Here is a 17640-nt window from a genome sequence, read left to right as displayed (position 1 = left end):
ATCAATCCTCTCAATGTATGACTATTATAATTTCCCTCGGAATAATTAGCGCTGATTAAATATTAGGCCAGCCATTAATTTCTACAAAGATAGGGGCATTATTTAAATTTTAAATTACGGGCGCCAGGGGGCGCGTCTCTTCCGCGATAAGCCCATTCCGATAAGAAGCCCTCGAGTTCCCAAATAGAATTTACGTTCCAGCCAAAAGTGGATACTTAAAACCTCCACTTCGGGTACTCGCTTATCACGGGCCACGCGCTTTTGGAAAGTCGCTTTATTTAACTTCGTCGAGACTGACTGACAGAAACGCGGCGCGCGTTAGCCGACGGGCGCGGCTAGTTTATTATTATTGCTCGTAACAAAATGCCATTAGCCCTAATAAGGTAGGAAAATACATTTTTGTCATATTTTTAGCGGGGCTTTTAGTCTCGTTAATTCGATTTTAACTCCTTTTACCACTTTCGCTTTTACAATACTTTGACCCGATTAGTATTTAAACCCCCAAGCGGCGGTAGAAAAACCTCTATCGACATTCGTCCGAGAGAGGGAGAATCGGTGGCTGTGAAAATAGCTTTTACGCGGAGCACATTCTCATTCGGAAACCGCGCCACACGGATCGGAGAAACGCGGGCCTGTTTCCAACAATCTCTAACGCTATATAAGTGAACCAACAAAGGATAAATATACGAGTTTTTGGATAACGTTTTAAGCCAAGGTACGTTTACAGTTTATCCACTTTCCTAAACGAAATTTAGTTTTGATATTGGAGTGGCGCGTGGGTTTGCTAATAGCGTAAAAGCCTTAACGGATAAAAGCAATACCCGAATTGTATTTTTTTTGGCTTAACGCACCTAAGCTTCATTTTCCATACGTAGTTGTATTTTTATTGTAATTAAACGCGGCGAAACAACGATTTGGAATTAAACAATGAAAATAACAATTAAATAATACACTTATTTTACCAACAGAACAGTATATTCAAACTGTATATTATATTATTAGAAAATATTATTATTTTCGTTATACGTTAATTAAATAAAGTCGGCTGAGAGATTAGCGTATTATTTGACTTAATATTTAATTAACTTTTTCGTAGGTTCAAAGAAAATTAGGGTTCTCTTAATTACCCTCACTATAGCGGCACGTAATTAACAATTTCTCTATTACATACATACGCGCCTTCCAAAACCAGACTAGTCGCGATTACCACCACGCTCGCGTTCCTTACGAAGTTCCCAGAACAAAACGCTATTTTCATCGATAATTTGGTGGATACGATATTTTGGAATTTAAGCCCTTTTCGAGGTAAGACTCATAATATTCCCTAAAAATACACCAACGAATTACTTTCCGTAAAACAAATTTGAAAATTGTATTTTCCCCATTGATTGCACACGTTTTTTTTTTAAATTTCATTTATAAAAACTACACTGAAAATAATAGATACGATATTGTAACTCCAAGCTACGCGAGTTATTGATCGATTTGGAATAAACTTCCCAAACTTTTAAATTAGATTTTTGTTTAAAAAATCAATGGTATTTTTGCATCGTAAGAAAACTTACCTTCGGACGTAATTAACTCTAAAATATCGTACAATTTTATGGTTAAGGGGGAAAACGATTTGAATTTGAAGGTAATACTTTAATATATTAGCTGAAATTGCGGCCGAAACCATACTTGGACGGTGCAGTCGCGTACGGTGATTGACGTGGTAGTCGTAACTTTGCCAAAGAATGGAGTTTCCTATTGTACAAGTGAGCGCGTTTGACTGAACAAATGATAGGTTTTTCCCAATCCACCTGGTCCAAAAACGTATTATTTCGCGGCTCACTAATAATAGGGTTCTTACAATCATCTAGTTCCGTTATTAGCATATACAATAGGCCAGAGATTCCTGTAAAATGGGGGTACATAGCTAAAATGTCTGAAAAACAATCAAATAACGCGAAGAATGAAGTCCAGCCAACCAAATGGAGCTATTCGACGCGTGAAACTAATCTCGGGCAGCCGGCGCATGTTGCGTTACGAAACTGAGCAAATATAAGCAGTTCCATTTGCGTTTATTACGCGATGATATTTTGAATTTTATCGTGCCGTTTCTCTCCGGCCAAAGCAATTTAAAAGGACACGCTTTTAAACTGCTTTTGAGTTAGGACTCAAATTTTCGTCGTAGTAATTACAGCAACTTCGCAGGGTTGGCTGATTTAAATTAAAAGTTTTAATTTAAAAAAAGTTTTTTTTAAATAATCGATTTAAATCCCAAAATGTATTTCAATGGAGGAATAAAAAAATTCTTAAAAAATTAAAATACAGAAAATCGGAGCCAACTAAAATATTAAATAATTAAATCTAATTTAAGGGTTAGCTAACTGATATAAGTAGATAATCGTTAATTATACAGGAAAAGGGCCATTAATTGTATAAAAATCAATATATTCAATACAAATTTATTGATTGGATTTTTATTAGAAAAATCAAAAAAGTGCCAACCCTGCAACTTGGAACTAATCGAAATACTTTAATTTTTACCTCAGAAATTCGAAGTTCGAATTATTAAAAAGGAAGCCTCAAATTTACTTTGTTAATACGTCAACCAAGGTAAAAAATGCGAAGCCAAAATCAAAATACTAAAAATAATATTTCCAAGTAATTCAAAATCCCCATAAAAACCAAATACAGAGTTTGCTTTGAGCATTTCATTTCGATTGTCCAACGTAATGGCGCGTCAAAAGAGCGTAAAGGTTATAATAGATAGTTCAAGCGAAACGGAAACTTCAGAATGCTTTGTCAGAACTGAAGGCATTGGAATGACGAAACGTCTGGCGAGCGCCGTGGAAGCCTAGACGTTCGCGTTCTTAACACGTTCTCGGAAAAAACGAATTCAGAATTTGTAGTAGACAAATATTTTTAAAAATTATGAGAGAAAAAAGGGCTGTAAATAAGTAACTTAGTTCAGCAAAATTTTCTGCGTTTGTCGATATGTACCGTAGTCGACATCTCCTATGAGGTAATCAGATATTTTAAATTTTTAATACTTTTTTGCGATAAGCACTGCCAAATCTGAGTTTTAGAACTGCCCCAAACTGCCAGAACTGCACACTATTTTAGGCCCTGGTACTATACCTCTCTAAGGCGGGAAACTGCAGGTGGAAAAAATCCACTTTATAACAATATTATAAATACACGTGAGAGCAATTCTAAATGATGTTGAATATTCCTTAGAATCTCAAGAGAACTTGATTTAACCTAAAAAAAGCAGCGCTTAACCTCTGTAATCGGGTTACCGCGATTACTATATATAATCTCGTATAATGTTAGTAAAAAAAATAACAGAAAATTCGGAGCTAAAATGTATTGAAACGTCAATCGCGTATCAAATTTCAATTCGGTGAAATTCGGGGAGATATTAGAAATATCAAAATGGGCGTTATTTTAAGATTAGCAAGGTTATAAAGCGACAGTAATGAACATCAACCGCCTCCGAAAACGTTGATAAAGAGACTCAGATAGAGCATCCCAGCAGCCTACGACCTTTTTTTCTTGACATCTGAGCGCCATAAATTATGTTGAGTTATGATAAAATATATTTTGCCAATTACGGTTTTACCGCGAGAAATCGCGAACCGATTACGGAAGGTTATAGGTACGAAAGATTGCTAAAAGCCAATCAATATATCTCATTAAAAACTTAGCTTAGTAACTCCTATTATAAAGAATATTTCTGGGCGTTTGACGCGTGTGGGTCGAAACTAATTACAACGGAAAACAAAATTTGCTATTTACTTTATGGGTGGCGAAACTTAATTTTCAGCCGGGGAATAAATGGGTTTAACGCGAGTAGAAGCAATTACGCCAGTAATAGACGACTTAAATTAAGTTTCGCTATAGATTGTTTCGCGCCAAAACACGATAAACTGACGTTGCCCGCCTCTATTAGTACGTTTTATTATAATATTCCCGCTGTTACTATTATCACGAAATAGGGGATTTTAAACTATTTGGGAGGATCCTACTATCGTTGTTGACAAATTACATTTTTAATACACGTATTCGAATACAAAATCGTATAATTAAAAAGTTAATTTTCATAGCTTAGATTTCTAATATTTAGTAAAAAATTTAATTTCTACGAGTTAGTCGCGTTGTTACCGAGCTTTATCCACCATGACCAGGTTTTTCATACCGCGAATTAAAAAAACCCAGCAGTTGGAATTAACTTTCCAAGTTAGGACGAAAATGGCCATATTTGGTCTAAAACGAAACATAAGTCTATTAAGCGTGAAATGAGAAAATGAATTTTGTAAATTGTCTTTTCGGCTGCTCAACTGGCACGGCGAAGTTAAAAGTAATATTACACGAAGTGTTTGTGAAAATTACAAAAGTAATGAGGTATTTTTGAAAATATAGGTTTTTGTTTCGATATTTTACAGAGCATTGGAATACCAAAAAGGGTTTACAGCGAATTAATAAAAAAAACGCCAACATTTCGAAACATGATTCTGGCATAACAGGATATATCTCAAAACTATTATTAATAATTATAATTATATAATCCAATTAAAATGAATCATATAAGGGTTTGTGAGAATACGGGAGTATGGGGGTAGATGGAAAAGTGGAACTATAGGAACTTTGAATTTAATTAAAGATACCGACATAAGCCCTTTTGCATTTGAAACTAGGGGGAGGGCGGCAGGGGTACACCCTTATATTTTGGCGAACGCGGTTTCCGCGTCATGTTGCCCCAAGGAGAGAAGCTATCGAATGGCATAATTTATCTTTTTTTATTTAATTAGTCGTCGGGTCTCGAAAGGACGATGTGGGTGAAAATTGAAGAAGCGCATCTCATTAAAAATGTTGGCCCAGAGCCAAAAGCGTTTCTCGCGGTGTTGAGAAAATGAGCGGAACTAACAATCCAAAAGAATAAAATCGTCCTCCAGCTCTTTTCACACCCTCGCCGCGTCTTCGGAAGTCGACAAATATCAGTCAGGTGGCGTTGCTAATCTAACGTACCCTGACAGCTGCAATCAGAGTTGAAGGCTACCAAAATAGAATTATTCTTCCACTTATTAGCTTCTCTATACGGAGTATTGTAATTCATCTTTCCTCGTGTCACGCTAATACGTTTATACGTTGCGCGAGAGGTAAAATCTACGATTTTTTAATTTGGTCTACGAGTCAAACTGCAAAAACAAATAACCAAATTAAACTAATCAATTTAATTTCATAAATCGATCCAATTATTTGGGTGTCCCAAACCGAATGCTACGCTGTTAAATTAGCATTAAAATACATCTTTTCTTAAACGTAAGGACCATAGTAGCAACCAGGCGATGGTTAAGCGTAAAAATATCAGCTGTGCCATTAAAAAAATATTATCGAAAAATAACCTTAAGAAACGAGCAAAATTTCTAACATCGTACGAGCGGATACGGTGGGCTAAGGTAGCGGTATTTATTTCGAAGGGTGTCTTTGTATTACGATGAATCAACGGCTATCGCTGGGACGACTGTCGCGCGTATAAATATTCCTCCCTCAACGAGATACATATCTGTCGAATGAAAGCGGAGCCCCCAAACAACACTTGTACAAACACTCGGTCCTCTGGCGAAAGACGGGCTAAAAATAAGCAGCCGAGAGTTGAAAACCTATACTTTACTGGCGAGTAGGCTCGGCGAATTGCATTCTTCGAAGGGGCCGACCACCGCTATTGTCAGCCTTGTCAAAGGAGACGCTAAAGAGAGACGGACTGGAGAGGTTGGCGCCGAGAGAGAGTGCCGTTGTATAAGGAGGACGTCCGACAAGGAGAAGGCGTGGCCCAGTTTCCCAAAAGTCGTTTCTCGCTTTTGAAGAGGCGCTGTTATCCGGCACTTTAATGTCAATAGAATCAAGCGACGCTGAGGAAGAAAGGAAGGCTGCAGGTACGGATTGAACCGCCGAATCGACACCTACTCGACGAAAATCCCCGGTACTTAAGAAGAAAGCTGGCATAGAGACGCGCTTTATTCCAATACTCGAGATCTAAAAAGCGGCTCCGATACGGACAATCCCCCTTTTTTTTACACCTCCACTTTAGAAAATGACTTTCGAAGACCATACAGACTTCCTTAATATAAATAACGGCGTATGATAGAGCGGGGGACTCCGATATGTCGTAATTCGACGTTGTTTGTGTTTGGGCTTTCTTCGGCGGAGCGGCGGGTTTCCGTCCTTCTCGACGAGATCACGTGTCGCCGATAAAGAGACTTCTTTTTCGAGTATGACAATTTTGACAAGCCGTAATCTGATCGTTTTCAATTGTGACGCTGTTTTTTAACGGTGCCCAGAATGTCTCTGATACGGAGGGGATACGCGCGTCAGACACCACATGTTGGTGCTAGCTGTTTATCTATATATCTAGAAAAACAGCTACTGTCACTGTAGTAGAAAAAATTCTGAAATAAGTTCTAATATAGAGGAGAAAATCTACCACAACATCTCAATTTCTTTTGAAAATTAGTCTTGATAATAGGCGCTTAAATAAACCCCTCTCGGACTAAATTGCCCCCCTGTTGAAAAATGCTGCCAGATCTACGCGTAGAAAATTCTCAGCTTTGGCAGTATAAAGAGAAACCATAGACAAACCAGTTATACGTCCAGTCGCAGCAGCAGAAACTCTATAATCGGCTATGAATGATCTTTTATGTAAAGGACTACTTAACCAAGAATTTATTTATACTTAAGGAGAATATATTGAGTCTATTTATAGCGTTTCTTCAAATCCACCAGTATGATCCTCCCTTAAAGGCCAATCAGATTCCAGTGCTATTGAAAAAGCTAAAATTCCACGTTGCGAAAAACAAGCTTAAATCGTATTACAAACAAGTTCTTTTTATTCTCAGATTAACGAGAGGTTATCGTGAGATGAAGAGGAGAATTTAGCGGGAATATTCTTTGGACGAACAAAAGGTACCGTACAGTTTAACATATTCAAACAATAGCTAGCTGTTTCGGAGCAGGGATGGAAAAAAGTGCTAGCAAATCATTAGGAATCGGGCAAATTGAACGGGCGTGTTTCGTGTTATAGGTGGAGACCAAAACGTCAGTTACATTGACCTTTAATCACGCTGTCCCAATTACGCAGTGCCGACGTCATCGGGAACTTGGTCCCAAATAGCGTCGTCCACAGTAACGCTGTCTTCGAGTGGAATGCAATTTAGTTCGCCGGCTTTTGGAATACCTTCCACTATCGATCTAATTTTAAATGACATACAGCCCTTTTTACCCGATTTTGTCCGTAATAAGTAAAGCGTGATATGAAGAAAAAAACGCGTATCACAACTGAATGAGGTAATAAAGATCTTATTTGTCAAGGATAGATATACTTCCAGTTTGCAAATAGCTATTTCTCTTGTTTATGAAAAAACCTCACTAAGAATAGTAGGAAAAAAGACGGGTGAGCTATGATTGAAGATAACAGGTGCGTAGGAACTGGAGGAGTCGGGAAAGTCCCCTATGACATTTTGCCTTTCAACATCCAGAAAAATCCTTTTATCTCCGAGTTAAACACTCAAGGATTTTAAGCAAAATAGATTGAGTTAAAGACTAAATGTTGAGATAAATGTTTTTTTCGCGTCACTAAAATGAAATTTTATGCTCGTTAACATTTCGAAATTTTTGCTTCGGAAAACGTAAAAATATATGGAAATCGAGGAGTATACACTCTTTTACGAAGTCGGCTATTTCATTAAAGGCCTAATTTAAAATATTACAGGCAAGGGCGCCTGCACGAGCTCATCAGCTCGAGACGTCGCGTGCACTTGACCGCGGGAAGCGGCCTTGCACGCGCTATTTGAAATCAGACCTGTAATAAAATGGCAGCTCTCACAAATAATGATATAAAAGAGTGTATTGGCTATCAACAAATTTTATTTTCCGAAGCCCTGGGACCGAGAGCTTCCAACCCCCCCCCCCCCCTCTCCCGCCAATTCCAAAACGTTGTAACGCCCCTGGAGGCGGGTCGAAGCGGACAAAGAGAACTCGGGGCGGGAATTGCGGAAATGAGAATAATTACGTAATAGGAAGTCATTTGGAGGACGTGTCTCCGGGAGACAGAAGAAAATAGAAATAATGGTCATAAAAAGCAGTCCCCTCCGCAGGGATGAGAGTCTGCCCGCCATATGAGACATTATTTCCTTTTCTTTTCCTCTCTTTTCAATGGAGATGGTAATTCCGTGTCGGAAATTAACCTTATGTGAGAATGAAAGTTGCTGCCCGCAAATGGAAGTTACAATTGGGTTTTTGTTTTGCGAAAAGAAAATTAATCAAAATTGGCCTCGTTCGTCGCTCGTTTCACTTAAACGGTATCCAAAAAGGAACTCTAAATTCCCGTTTAAGTCTCCTAAAAACAGCACAGTGGAAAAATTGTCCCTCGTGATCGTTAGGAAATGTTTTCGCCCTCTGGCAGTTGGCTGGGAAAAAAACGGCGTTTTCGCCCTCTGGCAGCAGTTGGCAGAGAAAACTGCGTTTTCGCCCTCTGGCAGCAGTTGGCAGAGAAAACTGCGTTTTCGCCCTCTGGCAGCAGTTGGCAGAGAAAACTGCGTTTTCGCCCTCTGGCAGCAGTTGGCAGAGAAAACTGCGTTTTCGCCCTCTGGCAGCAGTTGGCAGAGAAAACTGCGTTTTCGCCCTCTCGCAGCAGTTGGCAGAGAAAACTGCGTTTTCGCCCTCTCGCAGCAGTTGGCAGAGAAAACTGCGTTTTCGCCCTCTCGCAGCAGTTGGCAGAGAAAACTGCGTTTTCGCCCTCTCGCAGCAGTTGGCAGAGAAAACTGCGTTTTCGCCCTCTCGCAGCAGTTGGCAGAGAAAACTGCGTTTTCGCCCTCTGGCAGCAGTTGGCAGAGAAAACTGCGTTTTCGCCCTCTCGCAGCAGTTGGCAGAGAAAACTGCGTTTTCGCCCTCTGGCAGCAGTTGGCAGAGAAAACTGCGTTTTCGCCCTCTGGCAGCAGTTGGCAGAGAAAACTGCGTTTTCGCCCTCTGGCAGCAGTTGGCAGAGAAAACTGCGTTTTCGCCCTCTGGCAGCAGTTGGCAGAGAAAACTGCGTTTTCGCCCTCTGGCAGCAGTTGGCAGATAGAACGCGTTTTCGCCCTCTGGCATTTGACAGGAAGAACGCGTTTTCGCCCTCTGGCATTTGACAGGAAGAACGCGTTTTCGCCCTCTGGCATTTGACAGGAAGAACGCGTTATCGCCCTCTGGCATTTGACAGGAAGAACGCGTTATCGCCCTCTGGCATTTGACAGGAAGAACGCGTTATCGCCCTCTGGTAGTTGGAACGTTTTCGCCTTCGCCCTCTGGCATTTGGGAGGAAGAACGCATTTTCACCCTTTCGCAGCAGTTGGCAATGGAACGTGTTATCGATCTCTGGAAGTTGGCAAATGGAACGCGTTTTCGCCCTCTGGCAAATGGTAGGAAAATACAACAATAACACGTCCGTAGGTTTCGGTAGGAAAACTACTAAACGTGATACATATGGGTTATATGTTTTTTTGCTTTTAAATAAAACAGAGCCAATATAAACCCGGTTTACAAGCGAAATAACTAGGGGTTGGAACATAAAATTCTACGACATTTTTAGTCCGCCCATAAAACGTTGCTCCCGGTCAATACCCACAACTTTTTTTACTTTCGGTCAGAGGGAATTTCCTCGGTGGCGCGTAACTCGTGGCAAAAGGGAGGCCGATAAGCGTCGCGTGGAGGCCCGAATAATGTTAAACCTTACCCAAGGAGGCACCTAACAAACCAAAAAATGAAAATGACTAAGATTCCAGCATTTTTTCGCCGTTTTTTTTTACAGAAAATTCGCCCGCGCTCGCGTTTGTTGTCGAGATAAGTCAGCCGCGTTCATACTAGACACTTTGGAAACGTTTTAATACGGTTTTGAAAAATCAAATTGAACGTTTTCCGTGTCAGCGGTGTTAATAAATACCAATCGTAAAATTTTGGTGACGAATGATCTTTCGAAACAGTTTTAAGACGTTTCCAAAGCGTGTAATGTGAACGCGGCTGTCGTTTTCTGGCTGCTACGCGCGTTTAGAGACACGGAGGAACGTATGGCAGCGAAATCCGCGCAATGGCGGTATTGAATTCCAGAGCGCGCGTTCTAAAACAGTGGTTACCCCAAGCTGATTTCGCGGCCAGATTGCCCCGCTTTGGTTTAAAGCGCGGAACGCACTCGCGATGAAAATAGCCATTCTCAACGCGCCACTATTATACTTCCCGCCCTTTGATCTCGGCGACGACGCCAAATGCGCTTCCACTCCTCTCCGCCCTTTAATACGGAAACTTCGGAATGGCTCCTTCAATTTTCATTCGGAACCGCGTGTTCAAAGGCCTACGCATTCTACGGTCGGGCGGCATTTTAGCGTCTCGGGGACTGCCGAGAAAACAGACCGACACTTCACATTTTTCTGTACAACGATTACGTAATCATTTTTAGCTGGTGTACCCCGCTTACGTCATCCTTTTTTATTAAATGTGTACACGGATTACGTTATCGTTAATATTGTATACACCACTTAGGTCATTGTTTTGATTAACTGTGTACAACGCTTACGTTATCACGTTTATTAAGTGTATACCGATTACGTCGTTTTCATTAAGTGCGTACACCGATTAGGTCAGTTTATTACGTGTACACCGATGAAATTATTATTTCCAGTCAGTGTACAATCATTACAGACAATAAAAACTATGTAATGATTGTACACTGACTGTAAATAATTTAGTCGATGTACACACTTTATACAAACGATGACTTAATCGGTGCACGATTTAAAAACTGACGTAATAAGTGTACGTTAACTCGTACACTGATTACGTCATCTTTTTTATAAAGTGTGTACATCGATTACATTATTTCCAGGGTACATCGATTACATTATTATTTCCATTTTCCAGGGTACATCGATTACATTATTTCCAGTGTACATCGATTACATTATTTCCAGTGTACATCGATTACATTATTTCCAGTGTACATCGATTACATTATTTCCAGTGTACATCGATTACATTGTTATTTCCAGTGTACATCGATTACATTGTTATTTCCAGTGTACATCGATTACATTGTTATTTCCAGTGTACATCGATTACATTGTTATTTCCAGTGTACATCGATTACATTGTTATTTCCAGTGTACATCGATTACATTGTTATTTCCAGTGTACATCGATTACATTGTTATTTCCAGTGTACATCGATTACATTGTTATTTCCAGTGTACATCGATTACATTGTTATTTCCAGTGTACATCGATTACATTGTTATTTCCAGTGTACATCGATTACAGACATGACGTACACTTATTTCGTTATCGTTTCAGCTTTGTCGTAAGAACGGGACCAGGCCCGGTGAAACAAAACCGGGTCGCAGTTATTACCGGCGATAACAATACGTTTTCGGTTAACCCTCGATTTACAGTCACATAGTGAAACATACTTACGGGTCTTAAATCTTTCTTTCCTCAAACAATCAGAGTAGCCACTATCGATTTGGCCGCACTGTGTTTGCAATTTCACGTAATATGAACGTGACTAGGAAAATTGCCTTACGATCAAATTTGCTTTTATTGCAGTAAATTTTAGTCGAAACACGAGAGAGAAAAAGCGATTGCAGGGCGCGTGTGGGTCTCCTTCGCTTCCGTCTTTCTTACCAGCGCGTGCTTCAGCGAATTTTCCTCTATTTTAAAAGCGTGACGTCTTTATGACGTTTAGTGCCAAAGCTGGAAGTGTTTTCGTCACACCTGTATAGATTATTATCGCATCTATAATTTGAAATAAATCCCTAACAGGGTTGCCACAAAATTTTCAGATTGAAATTCCCTGACCATGAGATTTTCCCTGACTTATTAAGGCCAAAATTTTTCTTTTATATTTTACTTTTATCAGAAGTTAATAAATTTATATGGACTTATATTTCGGTAAAAAGGTTATTGCAATGTTGAAAAAAATAGCCAAACATTCCAGGAAATAAATGATAATCGTGGAATTTGTCATACATCTAGAGTTAAATTACCTTCAAAAAGTGCCCAGATAAAATGGAATTCCATGACTTTTCCCTGAATTTTTACCAATTCTTAAAATTCCCGGACTTTTTAGGCCCATTTTAAAGTCCCTGACTTTTCCCTGACGTGTGGCAACCCTGCCTAAAAGGACTTCAATCGAAATAACGCTCTCAAGAGAAGAAAAACATTTCAAACAATAGCGACTCGAACTGAACCTTATTGCTATTGTCTGACACGCGTTTTTGGAGAAAAAGTGACATAATACCAGAAAGTGGGTCGATACCCTTCCTTTCCAACACAAAGTAAGCTTAATGCAAAAAAAACACACATTCCACGCCGCCGTGTGGAAGTAAACGAAATATCTTTAAACAAATTGATGTTTGCTTTTTGGCCTGACCTTACAACGACTTACCTTCCTATTTTTTTTACCGCAGTGTCATAAATATTCCGTCAACAAAACCACAAATTTCTCGTCACCAATTAGGAAGTGACACACTTTTCGTAATAATGTTACTTTTGGTATTGGTTACGAATTGTTAAAGGGAAAGTACTGGTCACAGGTGCCAAAAGTATATGTAATAATATTTAATGAAAGTATCCGTTCTTCTTTAAATCCTAAAATTAACGTGTATGACAGTTCATACTATTTTTTTTTTCAAAATAAATTGTGCAGTACGGGGGATGAAACTTTTAAATCAGTGAATACCCCTACGCTAGAGTTATTTCCAAATGTTCCATGGTCAGGCGGAGTAATACACGCGGTTATGTTTCAGCCGTGATGAGGTGTCTACTTTCTCGGTAAATTTGCGCCCAATGAAAAAAATGTCTCGCCCATATGCGTGTTACTTTTAGGGCCTATATAAATACTTTTCATTTAAGAGATTTACTTCCAATTGACCATTTTCCCTTAAACAATAACCAAGGTGATGTAATAACCATGGTTGTAGGATTCGCCCAAAATTAGAGTGAAAATAAAAATACGCTTAAAAAATCTTAAAATTAATTTTTTTTAATATTGCCCTGCCATGCTATAGCGTTAGCTGCTGAAACTCAACAAAACTTTGCTAAGAGTGTGAAAACAAACATGCAATAAACAAAGGAGTTAGCGCATGCGAATAAACGTTAGACTACCAATGGTTAGTGGATTAATAGGTTAAATGGGGCGTAGAGTTAATTATACCAAAAAATGTTCATTAATAATCAATTAAAAAGCCGCTGCCATCCGCCTTATAATATTCGATTAGTAGAAAAGCGAAAACGAAATGTTAGAAGGCCGCTGCCATCTACCATTAGAGAGGAGAACTAGAGAGAAATAGTCCGTTAGTACCGTCTTCGAGCTACAGATGGCAGCACCGGCTCGAGGTTAGTAAAGAAGGTGGGATTTTTAAAATTCTTCCAGTAAAAGGAGACTTTAGGAGTAAGTTAGGAAGTACGCAATAGGCCTAATATTAATTTTCATTCGAAAACTAACGTTAATAGTAGTATTATTATTATTATTAGTAGTAGTAGTAGTAGTTAGTAGTCTAGTAGACATATATTGATGTATATAATGATATATATGAGAAGAATGGTGTCCTACCTGATTTTGCATCATCTGGCTGTGGGGGGGTGGGGGCTGAGGATGAGGGGACGGTTGAGAGACGGGTTGTTGCGGAGGAGAGGGCCTCATATGAGAGTTCTGCTGTTTCACATTGACACCAGGGGGCAGCAGAGAGACAGAGAGGGACAAAAAGCAAGAGAAAATACAATGAAACATTTTGTAACACTACCCAAGGATCATCAAACACTACAATAAACGGACAAAACAATAATGCTGCTGCTGCATTTCCTGAGTGGCTTTCGCAGAAGCCAGCCTGCTTCCTATTCTGCTATTAAGCATTTTGCCAGCAGCACTTGCCGCGATTACAGACAGTTTTTCCACTTCTAACGGTCTTTTTCAAATAAATACTTTAATTATTTATTATATCCTTTGAATACACTGAAAAAATATCAAGTCCAGTTGGGATAAATTAAGGATAATTCATCTAATTAAAAAATAATTTTTGTATAACGTTTTAAGCAAAGCCAATCGTTTCTACTGCGAAAACCATTCAAGATTTATTTTTTATTTGCGGTTTTTTGAATGCTGAAATTTAATACCTATATCAAGGTAATAGGGTAATGGCATTACGTAGCTTTAGCCATGGTAGCAATTTTTTATCAGTAGGGAAAAGCGCGGGTGGCGTCCTCTGACGTCATAGTGCCAAGTCCCGAGTAATACCGGAAACGAAATATTTCCTAAAGGAATATAAATTTGATATAAAATTGAACAATTTTGAGGGGCACCAATTTTAACCTCTTCGCTACCAAATTAACCCCAAATTAATTTGATTTTAAAATCAATATTTATAAGTTGATCATCGCTAGAATTATTGAATGAAGTACACTTTCGCGTATAGATGGCGCCATTTGCGTCCTCACTCGGAAGCGGGGTAACATAAAAATGACAAAAATCAATAACTACTCTTTTCAGCATTCAAAGCACCAAAGCTTTAGCTTATTTCAATGAGCTTTTAACACGAAATTTGCCCGTTTATTTACATTAATAAGTAAAAATTATCCAAATTTAGGGAAATAAATAATTATAGCACTCGACGTGGCTAATTTTTTATAAAATTCGTATGATCAGAAGTTTATAATATACTCTAACGAGAGAAGTATTCATCTACCACAGTGGTTTTCAAACTGTGTACCGTGGAACCTCGGGGTTCCGCGAGATGGCTCCAGGGGTTCCACGGAAACATTTTTAAAATTATATATAAAAAGGTCCCAAATAACAAATTTATAATCTAGCCTATTCTACTACATATCTGTATTGTTTTGATTAATAAATTAATCATTCCGCAGTTTTGTTTATAAATATTATTATAAATAAAAAAAATCATATTTGCAGGGCTCCCAGCGATTTTTTTAAAAATATTATAGGAATTATAGGAAATTTCATAGAAAATATATAGGAATTTATAGGAACATTTTTAGGCAAAATATAGGAATTTATAGGAACATTTTTAGGCAAAATATAGGAATTTATAGGAACATTTTAGCTAAAAATAGAAATTTATACGAACAATTTTGAAAAAATAGGAAATTATAGGAATATATTGAAACTATAGGAAATTATAGGAGTATATTGAAACTATAGGAAATTATAGGAGTATATTGAAACTATAGGAAATTATAGGAGTATATTGAAACTATAGGAAATTATAGGAGTATATTGAAGCCCAACCGTTGAGGGTTTCGGGAACACCGGACCTAAGCCAGAGCTAAGCTCTATTTAGAAGGCAAATTTTTCCCAAACGTTAAGGCTGTTTTGTAATACATTTTTAAAATTATAGGAATTTCTGGATATAGCTATAGAAAAACTAGAAAATTTCGAAAAAAATGGGAATTTATAGGAACAATTTTGAGAAAATAGGAAATTATAGGAGCATATTTAAATTATAGGAATTATAGGAACTGTGGGAGCCCTGTATTTGAAATCTGAGGCGTCTTTAGTTTCAAAAATTGTTTTTCTAGACGCTGGGATATTAAATAATTCCTAAAATTTTCTGATAGCAAAAGAATCCGCGAAAAATAAAGGTTGAAAACCACTTGATCTACCAAATAAAAGTGAAACTTCCGTGTGAAAATGTTAAAAAAAACTGTCTAAAGATATTTTCACACTAGAAGCTCACGTTTCATACTTGTGGCATTAGCGGTATAGGGAGATAAATGATACACTTCTGTCGTGATGTATCGGCAGGGGCGGTGGGTATTGCTTGACGAAACTAAACTACTCCATATTAAAAACATGCTCTCAGCTGGCTGCAGGCGAAAATTGAACTCGAGCACTTTTTGAACACATTAAAATGAGGAGAGAGAAAAGCACTAAATATGAAAAGAAAACGGAGCATAACGTCAATCGCATCAATGACGGCTCAGCTACAAAACTAGAACTCATAGCAGTGATATCATCTATTACAAGAAACAAGATAAAATTGGTCGAATGTGTTTTCGGGATTTTTTTCAAGTGTGCTCTGGAATAATGTGTCGAACCAATTTCAACCCCTGATTCAAATAATAAAAATCTAAATTATGCGTCGAAAGGTCGACATTTGCCATATTTGGAGTAAGGAATTTTGGATTTTTAAACAATACTGGATTTCCCATGGGAAAGAAAATCCGAAATTTTTCATCGGAAAAAAATTATGAATTTGGATATTTTGGTAAATCCAGTTTCTTTAACGGATTTCCCATGGGAAAGGAAATCCTGAATTTCGAGATTTTTCGTAAATCCAGTTGTTTTTAACGGATTTCTCATCGGATAAAAAATCCCGAATTTCGATATTTTTCGTAAATCCAGTTTCCTTAACGGATTTCTCATGGGATAGAAAATTTAGAACTTAAGGATTATTCGTAAATTCAATTTTTTTAAAGAGTTTCCCATGGCAAAGAAAATCTCGAATTTTTGGAAATATGGATTCCCCATATTTAATTTTTACTTAAATTTCAAACGTTTTTTTGGCAAATATTCAACCCTTCGCAAATATAAAACTCAACACGGTTTATCACCAAGTAGCTCATTAGTAGCTTCAACTGTTCTTTATTTCCGGGGGGGGGGGGGCGTTTTTACCAACGAAAATCTACACAATCATCTGCAAAGTGTAACATTCCCGCGCTACATTATTTTCAGTTTTTGACAATACTAAACAAAAAAATCGCACATGAAACTTCGCTACGCGCATAGAAACGCCACTATCAAAACAAGCTACTGAACGATTAGGAAAAAACACCTTATTTTAAACTTATATCTCTAGACTTGATATAAACCATTTTTCGCGACTTAATAAAATAGATTAGACCGAAATTAAGCCATTTAACAGAGACATAATAAAATATTTTGTATCGTGATTTCTTGTAGGTAGACCCAATGTTGACTTAATAAACAGCAAAGTGTGTTTATACCAATTTTCTGCAAGTTCTTTCGTTTTGCTGTTTACTAATTGGACTATTTTTTTACTTTTTATAGGTCTTAAAATCGAAGACTTACAGGGAAGAAACCCGCTGGAGGCATGGGCGCACCAGGCATGCCCTCATTGGGTGGCATTTGACCTAAAGGACTAGGCGCTGTTGGATTCTGCAATAGAACAAAGAAGAAACATTCGTCAGCCAAAAACAAATTATTCAAATAAACATTATTTTTTAGACCAAAACGGGGTTATTTATTTTTTTCAATCGACAAAATCAATTTTATTAATATAAATATTAAGCTTTAAAATCAATTTTGTTTATATATGAATTAAAAAAAAGAAATAATATGTATCACTCTTTTTAATTGGCAAAATTTATTAATAATTTCGATGCATTTTTAAATCCAAAACCTTAATTAAATTTAATCGGCATTTGTTATTATTTTGGCCTGAATTTTATTACTACACCAAAATCTGTAATAAAATTAAAGAAAAAAGGGGTAAAATAGGGATCAATGTAAAACCAAGTTCTTTATATGAACTAAACTCAAACCCCACCCTAGGATTTAAAAATGTTTCCAAGTTTGTGGCACCACCTTGTGTGCAA

At 37.8% G+C, this 17640-nt stretch overlaps 1 protein-coding gene and 1 long non-coding RNA gene across 19 annotated transcripts in view; one reads left to right on the top strand and one right to left on the bottom strand.

The window, feature by feature from the left end:
* Nucleotides 1-17640, bottom strand: part of Ssdp (Sequence-specific single-stranded DNA-binding protein) — a 78569-nt gene that overhangs the window by 11560 nt on the left and 49369 nt on the right. For 14 of the 17 annotated variants that reach the window (XR_016480505.1, XR_016480504.1, XM_090172852.1 and 11 more), the window contains exons 7-8: nucleotides 17114-17200; nucleotides 13622-13723 (exon numbers count right to left, since the gene is read on the bottom strand). Coding sequence is in view for 15 of the 17 variants with exons in the window: in XM_090172852.1 (XP_090028978.1) it covers nucleotides 13622-13723; nucleotides 17114-17200 (189 nt within the window). In the remaining 2 variants the exon portion in view is untranslated. The remainder of the gene's footprint in view (nucleotides 1-13621; nucleotides 13724-17113; nucleotides 17201-17640) is intronic. The other 3 variants (XM_090172854.1, XM_090172853.1, XM_090172843.1) reach the window with 2 other exon arrangements.
* LOC149947445 (uncharacterized) lies at nucleotides 17-17230 on the top strand. Of its 2 annotated transcripts, XR_016480507.1 has the most exons (4): nucleotides 17-383; nucleotides 491-715; nucleotides 6885-6951; nucleotides 17093-17230. It is a non-coding gene; the product is annotated as an uncharacterized LOC149947445 (long non-coding RNA). The 2 variants fall into 2 exon arrangements; XR_016480506.1 differs by having other exon boundaries at nucleotides 20-715.

This window comes from Leiobunum rupestre, chromosome 4 (genome assembly GCF_980474605.1).
Source record: "Leiobunum rupestre chromosome 4, qqLeiRupe1.1.hap1, whole genome shotgun sequence".
Lineage (NCBI taxonomy): Eukaryota > Metazoa > Arthropoda > Arachnida > Opiliones > Sclerosomatidae > Leiobunum > Leiobunum rupestre.
The sequence above is the reverse complement of the archived record's forward strand: the minus strand, read 5'-3'. Positions and strand labels throughout refer to the sequence as shown.